Genomic DNA, 13012 nt, shown 5'->3' with positions numbered 1-13012 from the left:
AGTGAAAGTCAATCACAGAGTCAGCTAACCTGACTTGGTCTTATGGGGTCTGAAAGTGATCCTTGAGACAGGAGAAAGGAAGGACCACAAATCAAGTGACAAGTGGGATGAATGTCTTGGGCAAGGAGAATAGTATGTAAAAATGTCTCTAGGAAAGCAAGAACATGATCACTTCTTGTAAATGAAAAATGTCAGTGTGGCTGGAATATAGGATTGGGGATTGGGGACATGAAAAAGGGGTATTATTAATTAATGATTAATAGTCATCAAGGACCAGAATCATGCTAAAACATTTCAACTTTATCTGGAATGAAAAGTCACTCAAGGGTTTTAGACAAATCAGAAAGGCCACTCAGGTTTCAGGGTGGAGAATGGATTGGAGGAGCAACACTGGAGGTAAGGAGATGATCAGGGAAGCTGTTGCAGTCCTCCAGGTGAGAAAAACAGTATGGCACCCCACTCCAGTACTCTTGCCTGGAAAATCTCATGGACAGAGGAGCCTGGTAGGCTGCAGTCCATGGGGTCGCTAAGAGCCGGACACAACTGAGCGACTTCACTTTCATTTTTCACTTTCATGCATTGGAGAAGGAAATGGCAACCCACTCCAGTGTTCTTGCCTGGAGAATCCCAGGGACGGAGGAGCCTGGTGGGCTGCCCTCTATGGGGTCGCATAGAGTCGGACACGACTGAAGCGACTTAGCAGTAGCAGCAGCAAACTAGAGATGGCAGTGATGGGGATTTCTAAACAACTGGCCACAGTAGGAGTGTCATCAGTACCAGTACAGTGAATTTCCTCTTTTATACCGAATTTTTTGGAATAAAAGTTGAACCTACCGTATTTTCTTTATTAGCAGCATGCTTTAAACAGGCTTCATTCTTAGTGGGAATCCTAAGCAGCAAACTAATCTCTGATCTGACACACAGAATAGAGTACTTATTTATCCCCACCTATAGCGAATGTGATATTTACCTGGAAACATAGAATCCTCCATCCTAAAGAGTAACAGACTGGTCATGATGCATTAACCATGCCACTTGAGGAACTAGTCACTCAGAAAAATGTATGAGAGGAGTTCCAAGGAATTGGCAATTACTTCTCTGATCAGTTCTTCTGGTGAGGACTTTTATGTCAAAATAACATGGTGGGATCACCTAAAACCAGGAAAGAATCATCTTAGTAGGAGCTCCCAGAACATCTGGATAATTGACATTGCAGGTCCTCAAGACATACACTTTGTGGTGTGTCAATACTTCTCAGACTTAAGTAGCTTCAGTGGGCAATGTATATCCATTCTATAAATAGAGGGAGTGAGCAAAGCATCAATGAGAAGGTGGATATTCATATTGTACTTGTTTATATAATGGCAGATGCAAACATTGCACTGCAGCCCTCTACTAATTTCTCTGTATCAAGAGTTACAGAGACATTTCTTATAATTTAACGATCGCATCTCTTTCAGGTTGTGGGAAACGAGTTGTTCCATTAGTAAGCAACAGAATAATGTCTGGAGAGATCGCGGGCAAGGCTGCCTGGCCTTGGCAAGCTTCTCTTCAGCATAAAAACATACATCAGTGTGGGGCCACCTTGATTAGTAATACTTGGCTTGTTACTGCAGCGCACTGCTTTAAGAAGTAAGTGATTGATGTTACTACTACTTAAAAAACCATCTGAGTTTTATTGTCTTCTGAGTAATAATCAACATCCCCAAGTATGGCTGAGGTAAAATAAGAAAAGCATCTTTCACGACTTTGTACTTGAACTTATTTGGAAAGTTCCTAGGGGGAGTAGTCACTATCCTAGTATATGCTAATCAGGTCCTTAGGGTTTTAAATAAAGAAATTATGGCTAGAGAACATTTGGATATAACACTGGTGGTGAAAATGTAAATTGGTGCAGCCAATATGAAAAACACTATGGAAGTTCCTTTAAAAAAACTAAAAATTGTGTTGCCACATGATCTAGCAGTCCCACTCCTGGGCATATATCCAGAGAAAACTCTTAATTGTAACACATACATGCACCCCAATGTTCATTGCAGCACTACTTACAGTAGCCAAGACATGGAAGCAACCTAAATGTCTATCAACAGATGAGTGGATAAAGAAGATGTAGTATATATGTACAGTGGACTAGTATTCAGCCATAAAAAAAGAATGAAATAATGCCATTTGCAGCAACATAGATGGACCTAGAGATTATCATACTAAGTAAAGTAAGTCAGAGAAAGACAAATATCATATGATATCACTTATATGTGAAATCTTTAAAAAGATACAAATGAACTTATTTACAAAACAGAAGCAGACTCACAGACATAGAAAACAAACCTACAGTTATCAAAGAGGAAAAGTGGGCAGGGATAAATTAAGACTTTGGTATTAATAGATACTCACTACCATATATAAAATAGATAAACAACAAAGACCTACTGTGTAGCACAGAGAGCTATATTCAATGACTTGTAATAACTTACAGTGTAAAAGAATCTGAAAAAAAGAATATATATAAGCTGAATCATTTGATGCATACCTAAAACATTTTGAGTGAGTAAAAGTCGTTCAGTTGTGTCTGACTCTCTACAGCCCGCCAAGTTCCTCTGTCCGTGGGGATTCTCCAGACAAGAATACTGGGAATTACCATACCCTCCTCCAGGGGATCTTCCCAACCCAGGGATCGAACCCAGGTTTCCCACATTGCAGGAGGATTCTTTATTGTCTGAGCCACCAGGGAAGCCCAAAATATTACACATCAAACGTTTTTTAAAAAAAATAGGTTGATAAGCAAATATCTATATGCACAGCATCTGTATCTTTGCCTATTCCTCTTCAATGATGTTATTAATAGTTCAGTTAATTAGTTAAGGAATATTAATCAGTTCAGAGACACTCAGTCATATCTGACTCTTTGAGACCCCATGGACTGTAGCATTCCAGGCTTTCCTGTCCATCACCAGCTCCTGGAGCTTGCTCAAAATTATGTCCATCAAGTCAGTGATGCCATCCAACCATCTCATCCTCTGTCATCCCCTTCTCCTCCTTCAATCTTTCCCAGCATCACGCAGGATCTTTTCTAAGGAGTTAATTCTTTGCATCAGGTGCCCAAAGTATTGGAGCTTCAGCTTCAATATCAGTCCTTCCAACTAATATTCAGGGCTGATTTCCTTTAGGATGGACTGGTTTGATCTCCTTGCAGTCCTAAGGACTCTCAAGAGTCTCCTCCAACACCACAGTTCAAAAGCACCAAGTCTTCGGCACTCAGCTTTCTTTATGGTCCAACTCTCACATCCATACTTGACTATTGGAAACACCATATCCTTGACTAGATGGACCTTTGTTGCTCTCTAGGTTGGTCATAGTTTCTCTTCCAAGGAGCAAGTGTCTTTTAAATTCATGGCTGCACTCACCATCTACAGTGATTTTGGAACCCGAGAAAATAAGGTCTTTCACTGTTTCCATTGTTTCCCCATCTATTTGCCATGAAGTGATGGGACTGGATGCCATGATCTTAGTTTTCTGAATGTTGTTGTAAGCCAGCTTTTTCACTCTCCTCTTTCATTTTCATCAAGAGGCTCTTTAGTTCTTCTTCACTTTCTGCCATACGGGTGGTATCATCTGCATCTCTGAGGTTATTGATATTTCTCCCAGCAATCTTGATTCCAGCTTGTGTTTCATCCAGCCTGGCATTTCACATGATGCACTCTGCATATAAGTTAAATAAGCAGGGTGACAATATACAGCCTTGATGTACTCCTTTTCCAATTTGGAACCAGTCTGTTGTTCCCTGTCCAGTTCTAACTGTTGCTTCTTAACCTGCACACAAATTTCTCCAGAGGCAGGCAAGGAGGCGGTTAGTTACCAAGGAACTTTAATCTTATTATTAATAATATATTTTACTGGGAGATGGTATCCAAGAAAGAACAGAGAGAGGCAAACAGACATGTGATACTAGGCATATAATATAAAACATCTAGGTTATATTTTCCTTAAGTATAAAACAAAGGCTTTACTAGATGACCTTTCATTACTAGATGACCTTTCATTACTAGATGATTTTTCCGGTCCCTACACGTGCCATGATACACCAGCTGCTCAAGCCACAAGCTAGAAGTCACTCACAATCATCTCTCTTAGGACCTCTGACAGCTTTACCTAACCCACTCTTGCCTTCTAACAGTCTAATCTCTGGAAAGAACCATTGTGATTTTTTAATGTAAATGAGAGTACATTACTCTCATTAAAATCATCCAGTGAATTCCCATATTATTTGAATAAAATCTAAGCATTTTATTCAAGACCTATTTGTTGTCATTCAGTTGCTTTATTCTACTCTTTGCAACCCCATAGACTGCAGCATGCCAGGCTCCCCTGTCCTTAGCTATCTCCCAGAGTTTACTCAAACTCATGTCCATTGAGTCAGTGATGCCATACAACCATCTCACCCTCTGTTTCCCCATTCTCTCCCTACCCTCAATCTTTCCCAGCAATAAGGTCTTTTCCAGTGAGTTGTCTGTTCGCATCAGGTAGCCAATATCTTGGAGCTTCAGCTTCAGCATCAGTCCTTCCAATGAATATTTAGGGTTGATTTCATTTAGTTTGATCTTCTTGCAATCCAGGGGACTCTCAAGAGTCTTCTCCAGTACCACAATTTTAAAGCATCAATTCTTCTAGACTCAACCTTCTCTATAGTCCAACTCTCACATCCATACATGACTATTGGAAAAACCATAGCTTTGATTATCTGGACCTTTGCTGGCAAAGTGATGTCTCTGCTTTTTAATATGCTGTCTATGTTCATCATAGCTTTTCTTCCAAGGATCAAGCATCTTTTGATTGACCTACAAAACACTCTAAAATCTGGCCTCTGCCTACCTTGTCAAACCTCATTTCCCACCATTCTTCCTTTGTGTCCTGAACTGCAGCCAGTCTGTTCTTGGGATATTTGCCTGAAAGGTTATCATCCCATCTTCCCATAGCTGACTGCTCATCAACCATGTCTCAACCCAAATGCCATGTTCTCAAAAGTGACTTATCTAACTACCCCCTTGTACCCTAGTCCACTGCCCTATTTATAGTCCTTATCGCTGCTGTAAGTTATTGATCTATTTTCTATCATTTTGCTCTTTTTCCTTCCCTGGAATCAGATGTACCCACCAGCAGGGGCTTTTCTGACTTGTTCACCACTTTATTCCTGGCATTTCAAATAAGGTTCAACATGTAGATCATCAATAAATATTTACTGAAGAAATGAATGAACAACATTTTATAGGCTTTACAGTTCTAAAATTCAATAATTCTGTACTGGATTCCAGCTCAAAGATGCTCTTTGTATATATTTTATCTTTCAAAATAGTAGCAGTAGACTATATGGTCAAAGAAAGTTATCATTGAATCCAAGTGTATTAGGGTGGAATTTTCTTTTTTATCAGCCTACATGCAATTATTGTAATGCAGTTCATATATTCTGTTAATATCTAAACTTTTCCAGTAAAGCAAACCCACGTCAGTGGACTGTTAGCTTTGGAACAAAAATCAACCCTCCATTAATGAAAAGAAACATCAAAAGAATTATTGTCCATGAGAGGTACCGCTCCCCAGCAAGAGAGTACGACATTGCTGTTGTGCAGTTCTCTCCCAGAGTCACCTTTACTGATGACATCCGTCGAATTTGTTTGCCAGAAGCCTCTGCATCCTTCCAACCAAATTCAACTGTCTATATCACAGGATTTGGAGCACTTTTTTATGGTGGTGGGTATCCAAAAACGAATCACGGAGCCCTAAGCTCTATTTATGACAGTGTTATTTAATGTCCATCAGTAATATCCTATCAGACTTTTCCACACAGTTTGGATTAGGGCTTTTGTTTTGCAAGTGACAGAAACTCAACCCAAATTAACTAAGTAAAAATAATAATAATATGGCAAATTTGGCCCTTGTAATTTGGAATTAAGAGGTGAGATGAGTTTGACTTCAGATACATGTGGATTCAGGAATTTGTGTGATGTCATCAGGCTCTGAGTTTTTCTTTGGGTTGGTTCTGGTTCCCCAGGTCACCTTCATTACAAGGGATTCTAGCGCCACATAGTGGTGAGAGTGGCCAACAGCAGCTCAGCGTGTACATCTTCACCTAGCTGATGCCAGGGAAGAACACGTGTCTCTCTTTGCCAGAATCTATGTTAATCCCTGAAAAGGTCTCTTTTGGCCCAGGTTGTGTCCAGGGGTACCAGACTGACTGGTTGACTCAATTCTCACTCTTAAGCCTACAGAAAGAAAAGTAGATATGTGATTGGCCACCTGGTCAGAATCACATGTAATGAGGGAAAGAGCTCCAACAGGAAAGGCTTCAAGGAAGATATAAAGGGAAAGAAGGTTCCCTCAGAAACACTAAAGTCTATCTCTATGTCCCATTTCCTATGCAACGCCAGATATACACTAGATATGCTAAAATACTCACGCCCGCCTTCACTCTGACTCTTTCACTTTGAGCCTCACCTCTGTGAGTCTCCTCTCTTTCTCACCTCCCTTTCCCTTTAGTTTGCTCCGTCACTTAGTTTCACTTTTCTCAGCCACCTCAAAAATGTTTCCTTTGTTCAGCTATAATCTCCAATTGCAGCAAAATCTGCGTCAAACCTAAAGAAGGTAATTAAGAGTGATTTGGGTAAGAATACTGTATAGAGACAAATCATCTCTGATAATAAAGTTTCCACTGACCTCTCTAAAATGATTTAACTTGATATACTAACAATCTCCTAAGAAATAAAATTGGCTTCATGTTTTAAGGTTTTCAAAACAGACTCAGACACACTCTGGATTCTAAAATCTGGTCCAGGCGCATACATATAACAACAGCGACAGGGTTTCTTTGACTCTAGGCTTGAGAAGATAAGAAAGGACTTTTTGAGAAAGACAAAATTCATTCACAGAGCTCTATACAATTTATTGATATACAATAAACTCTAAAGAATAAATCATTAATTCTCATTCTTCACTAAGGAACCAGGAATACCTTTCACTAATGTGGTTGATAATGGGCTTGATGGTCTTTAGATTTTTCTCCAGATGTTCCATGTGGTTTCTTTAATGTTATATTTCCAATCACAGAAATTATTACCCATAGCTTAATAAGCCTAGGGAGCTGTGAGCCTGACAACAATGTCTTCTCTCTCTCTAATGGATCTTCTCCTAAGAGTTGCATTCTTTATTTGATGAGAGGAGCATCTCAGATTCCCTTTGCCTTGATGGAAAGAAATCATTTCTGACCTGGAGTCTAAGTTTGGTATAGAAATATATGTGCCATAATAGTTTTTGAATAGCAATAGAATCTAATTTATGCAGAACACTATAATTAGCAACAAGATACCTACTTTTTTAAAGCACCAATGGAACATTCGCCAAGATAGACTATATCTAGTTCTATAAAACAGTCTCTGACAAACTTAAAAGAATGGAAATCATATATAGTATGCTCTCTGATGATAATGCAATCAAACTAAAAACCAGTAATAGACTGATAATAGGAAAATCTCTAAATGCCTAAAAATTAAACAACACACTTCTAAATAATCCATAGATAAAAGAGGAAATCTTGAAGATAATTATAAGTATTAATAGAATGAAATGAATGCAGGATCCAGCTAAAACAGTACAGAGGGAAGCATAGCAAAATGCATGTATTTATAAAATAAGAAAGCTCTCCTTTTAAGACACTAGAAAAGAAGAGAAAATAAACCTAAAATAAACACGAAAAGGAAATAATATGTTAAGAGTGGCAATGAACATAATCAAAATGAAAAAATGGAGAAAATTGAATTGAAAAACTGATTCCTTGAAAAAAGAGCAATACTTTCTGGGAAATGTCATTAAGCATTCTCACAATAGTTGAGAAATAGTTGAGGGATGTACAGGATTTGTAGGCTAAACTCTTTATAACTCCTTGCCAATGAGTTTTATTTAAAAGTTATGAATTTACACTGTTACCTACAATATGCGTTTCATCTCACCTTTCCCAGCACTGGGCATGAATTATTTTTAATTGATAATGTAGTAGCCAAAAAATATTACTCTAGGTGTACTCAAAGAACAGAATATCTTAAGCATTTTTAAACATTTTAGCAAATACCTGTCCTGAAAATTCCTGATTGACATTTTACGGAAATTAGTGTCCATTATTAGTTTTCTATTGCTGTGTAACAAATTGCCACAAATTTAACAACTTGAAAGAAAATGCGTTTATTATTTCACAGTTTCTATGGGTCAGAAATTCAGACATAGCATAGCTGGCATCTCCTCTCAACGTCTCACAAATTAGTAATCAAAGTATTGGCTGGGGTTGAGGTTTCATCTATGACTCTTTGCCAAGCTCACTGGTTGTTGATGGAATTTAGTTTCTTGCACCTACAGAGTTTATGGAAGCTTGCTTCTCCAGCACCATTGAGAGAAAGTCTCTGAACTCAGGGAAAGCCTAGTTCAGGTCATTTCAGTCACTCAGTCCTGTCCAACTTTTTATGATCCCTTGGACTGCAGCACTCCAGGCTTCCCTATCCATCACCAACTCACGGAGCTTGCTCAAACTCAGGTCCATTGAGTTCGTGATGCCATCCAACCATCTCATCCTTTGTCATCCCCTTCTCCTCCTGCCTTCAATCTTTCTCAGCATCAGGGCCTTTTCCAGTGAGTCAGTTCTTCACATCAGGTGGCCAAAGTATTGGAGCTTCAGCAGAAGGCCTAAACCCCTTTCAAAAGGGCTTATCTGATTAGATCAGGCCTACCTTGAATAATTTCCCTTTTGATGAACTCAATGTCAAGCTGACTACATCTTAATTAATCTTCAATATCCCCTCACCTGTGTCCCAGAATATAACCTAATCATGAGAATGACATCCATAATATTCACAAATCCCACTTAGACCTAGGGGAAAAGAGATCAGATAGGAATCTTGGGGATCATAGTAGAATTTTGTCTACTGCAGGGTCAGTTTCCCAACCAGCATGTGGCTGATACAAAGAACCCCTGAATACTTGTGATATTATTGGTTTCTGTCATAAATAGTTGTCTTCTGCATTAGTATCGGTTTCTATAACTCAGGCTCTAGTTTATGACCTGGGGTTCCAAAATTACAATACATAATGAAATCATTGCCTTTGTGTGTCATTATGTGTGTGAGAGTTCCCCCTAAAATATAAAGGATAAAATAAAGATATATAGTTATTTTATCAAGCCAAAACTGTCTAGGCCTACAAAGTTTCTGGGAACAATCTACAAATAAAAACTTATTTTAAAAAATAAATACCTTCCTAAATATACAAACTGATTGTTTTTTAGTAAAGGTACAAAGGTTTTCCAGAAAAAAGAAACAAAATGTTTTCTTTGCTAGTATAGGTATTTAAAAATGAGATAAGGACAATTTTCATTTACATTTGCCAGAGAATAAATAGAACTTATTTCCTTAAGAATTGTTTACATTACCTTCATCTTGTTTGACAATTTTTGTTGTTCAGTCACTCTGTCATGTCCAACTCTTTGTAAACCCATGGACTGCAATGTGCCAGGCTTCCCTGTCTTTCACCATCTCCCAGAGCTTGTTCAAAGTCTTGACCATTGAGTTGGTGATGCCATTCAACCATCTCATCCTCTGTCATCCCCTTCTCCTCTAGCCTTCTATCTTTCCCAGCATCAGGGTCCTTTCTAATGAGTCTAATCAGGTGGCCAAAGTATTGGAGCTTCAGCTTCCACATCAGTCCTTCCAATGAATATTCAGGATTGATTTCCTTTAGGAATGACAACTTTAGTTTGAAATAAAAAGGTCTGCACTTCATTCTAGCTAAGAATACTGGTTGTAAACACTAAAATTACTTCGCTTTTCCTTAAGGGGAATCCCAAAATGATCTTCGAGAAGCCAGACTGAAAATCATAAGTGATGATATGTGCAAGCAGCCACATGTGTATGGCAGTGATATAAAATTTGGAATGATGTGTGCTGGATATCTGGAAGGAATATATGATGCCTGCAGGGTAGGTGGAGAGAGATTATTTTGATGTCATTAACTCAAAAATATTTTATCTGGCTCAAAAATATTCTATGCTCTTTATATTAGTAAAATACAGAGATATGTCCATGCAAAAATTTATAAATACTAATTTCAAACACAAACATTTTAATGTTCCATTAAGCAAAACAAAATAACCAAAAAGCTTCCTTGATGTTATCAAACTAACCAATAAAATTTAATTTTAATACCAGAAATCCAGAGTTTCATAAAGCAGAGTCTCTTTCCTTAAAGAGCTAACATCTAAAAAGGAAATAATCATGAACAATAAACTATGATGTAATGTTATATAATGGAGAACAATTTTTTATTTAAAGTATAGTTGATTTACAATACAATGTTAGTTTCAGATGTGGAGAATAAACATTTTTAGCTTGAAGGGAACATGTTTGGAACAAATATGAGATAATACTTCAATGAGGCCTGAAAGATAAAGAACATTTAGCCAGTTATAGAATAAGCAGAGAATATTATAGAAAAGAGATAAAGCATAGCCATATTATGAAGGTGTGAAATTACAATTCATATTTGAGGCAACTGCAAGTAATTTGTTGGGTCTCAGCCTAAGGAGGATGAGAAGTGAGAAGCAGTAAACGGTGAGGTGGATTAGGTCAAGTTGTATCTAGTCCCCTTTCCAGGGCCCTCCTCTTGTCCAGCATCTATCCTGCACGTATATTTTCGGACAAATGCATTTGTAACGTGTTTCATCCTGTAGGCACTTGCTTTATAAGTGTTTACAAGAACATGTGGGGTTCTTGAAAACTCCAAGGAGGTGATTCCATATGGTGAAATGATGGGAACTGTATTGTCATCAGGTGGCAGAAAACCCTGCCCAGAGTCCCACAGATTACACAGCATAGACAACCTCTGTCAGAAAACCAGCAGGGAGTTGTGCAGCACATGGGCTGGGCTAGAGCAGAATCCGGTACACATCTAGCCCCAGTCGCCAAGAGTGTGGAGAGGGGCAGCTAGCATTCAGGGATTCCAGAGAGAGGTTCATGCTATGACAGACAAGTGAAAGGCGGTGACTGGAACACAGGGGACATGGGAATCTAGGCGAATGGTGAGATTAGTGGTAAGTCTCTAGATAGACTGGGGGTCATAAAATAGAGAGCTTTCACTGCATTGGAGGGAACAGGTAAGACTCCTGCCTTGTGACTGTGCAGTGTATAATAAGGCAGCTCTAGGCAGTTCTAGTCATAAAAAAGTTGGGAAATCATCAAGGAAGGGACTCAGGCACAATGGAAGCAGGAATACAAGGATGGCTACTAGGGTGCATGGGGAAGGGTTTGGTTTATCTGATAAAATGAAGCCCAGGCACCCTACTTGGAGTAGGAAAAAAAAATCACAGCTTGACTTTCTGTGTTGTATACTTGAAATCTGCTAAGAGTAGACCTTAAGCATTCTCACCACCCACCCACACACACACACACACACACACACACACACACACACACACAGGCACACATGCACACATGCACACATACACGCCAAGTAAGTATGTGAGGTGATGGATGTGTCAATTAACCTGATCGTGGTAATCATTTCGTAAAGTATATATGTCAAACTATCACAATGTACACTTTAAATATATATGATTTTATTCATGAATTATCCATCTATAAAACTGAAAAATAATTTTTAAATGTGGAAATTGAACTTTAAGGCTTTTATAATTACTGAAACCCATGTTTCAATGAATTATCCTTCAATTGGTAGTCTATAAATATACTTTCTAATAATAAAATATGTGGTTCATCAAAATATCTTAAGTAATGAGTTTCATATTTAATTCATCTTCTTTCTCTTTTTTTCTTTTCAGGGTGATTCTGGGGGACCTTTAGTTGGAAAGGACCTTAAAGATACCTGGTATCTCATTGGAATTGTGAGCTGGGGAGATAACTGTGGTCAAAGGAACAAACCTGGAGTCTACACAAAAGTGACTTATTACCGAAACTGGATTACTTCAAAAACAGGCCTCTAATTCACTATACAACTTAAACACTGAGAGCTGTATGCAGGCCATACATGCATGAGAATTCATATATTCTGTGGTTGTATTACAATGAAGTGAGATTAAATGACATGATTTATTTCTGAATCACTTTAATCAACCAAAAAACCCATGGCCAATTTGTAAAGGATTTAAATTTATAAGATAATGAGCCAGTTTAGCCTGGTTTGGAAAATACAATAGAGATACTGAGCTTTTTAAGTCAGTGAGCTAGAGTATAGAAGAGAAGCAATGCAAATTTTTTAGGATAATCCACAACATTTTTAGGATGTCTTTGTAAGGGATGTCTTCTTAAACAAGAAACAAGAGATTTTACATATTTTCTAGTTATAAATCCATTGGAAGGATTTTAATTTTTTTAAAAGTTATATATAAGAAACAAAGTATGGTGATAAATTAAGCCAGAGATCTTCTGACCTTTGTCTGCTGTGAAATCTCCCTAATTTTTCAGTGATAAAGATAAGAAACACACACACATACCCCCACACACATGGGCACATACAGAATATCCCTATCTTCAGATATTCCCAGAAAAGCGTGATTGATAAATATAGACAGTAATTAGCTAGTCAAAACGTATTTTTGTTTCAAATATTTGAGGGAATGTGATAGTAACTTTATGAGCTGTCCCAAAACAATGGGAAACATTTTACAGGTGCATTTACATGCTTTGACTACCAGGGGGAAGCTTTGTAAATTATTGTTAAGGTTAAATGCCTAGAAAAAAATGAGAATTTGTTAATATGTTGAAGAATTAATGAGCATTATCTTTCCACATGGGATTCTCTGGTAGCTCAACTGGTAAAGAATCAGCCTGCGATGCAGGAGACCCTGTTTCAATTCCTGGGTCGGGAAGATCCGCTGGAGAAGGGATAGGCTACTCACTCCAGTATAAAAGTTTATTCCTTTGTATTACTGTAGCCAATTGTCTCCTAAGGCTTGTGGCAATAGCCT

The 13012-nt window shown here is 38.1% G+C and overlaps 1 protein-coding gene across 1 annotated transcript in view; it reads left to right on the top strand.

The window, feature by feature from the left end:
• The window catches only part of TMPRSS11A (transmembrane serine protease 11A), a 44931-nt gene extending 32903 nt beyond the window's left edge, over window positions 1–12028 (top strand). Inside the window, exons 5-8 of the mRNA XM_069594230.1 lie at window positions 1461–1632; window positions 5486–5745; window positions 9867–10009; window positions 11867–12028. Coding sequence (XP_069450331.1) covers window positions 1461–1632; window positions 5486–5745; window positions 9867–10009; window positions 11867–12028 — 737 coding nt within the window. The remainder of the gene's footprint in view (window positions 1–1460; window positions 1633–5485; window positions 5746–9866; window positions 10010–11866) is intronic.
• Window positions 12029–13012: the final 984 nt, after the last annotated feature.

This window comes from Ovis canadensis, chromosome 6 (genome assembly GCF_042477335.2).
Source record: "Ovis canadensis isolate MfBH-ARS-UI-01 breed Bighorn chromosome 6, ARS-UI_OviCan_v2, whole genome shotgun sequence".
In the NCBI taxonomy this organism is placed as follows: Eukaryota; Metazoa; Chordata; class Mammalia; order Artiodactyla; family Bovidae; genus Ovis; species Ovis canadensis.
This window is presented reverse-complemented; position numbering and strand designations above follow the sequence as displayed.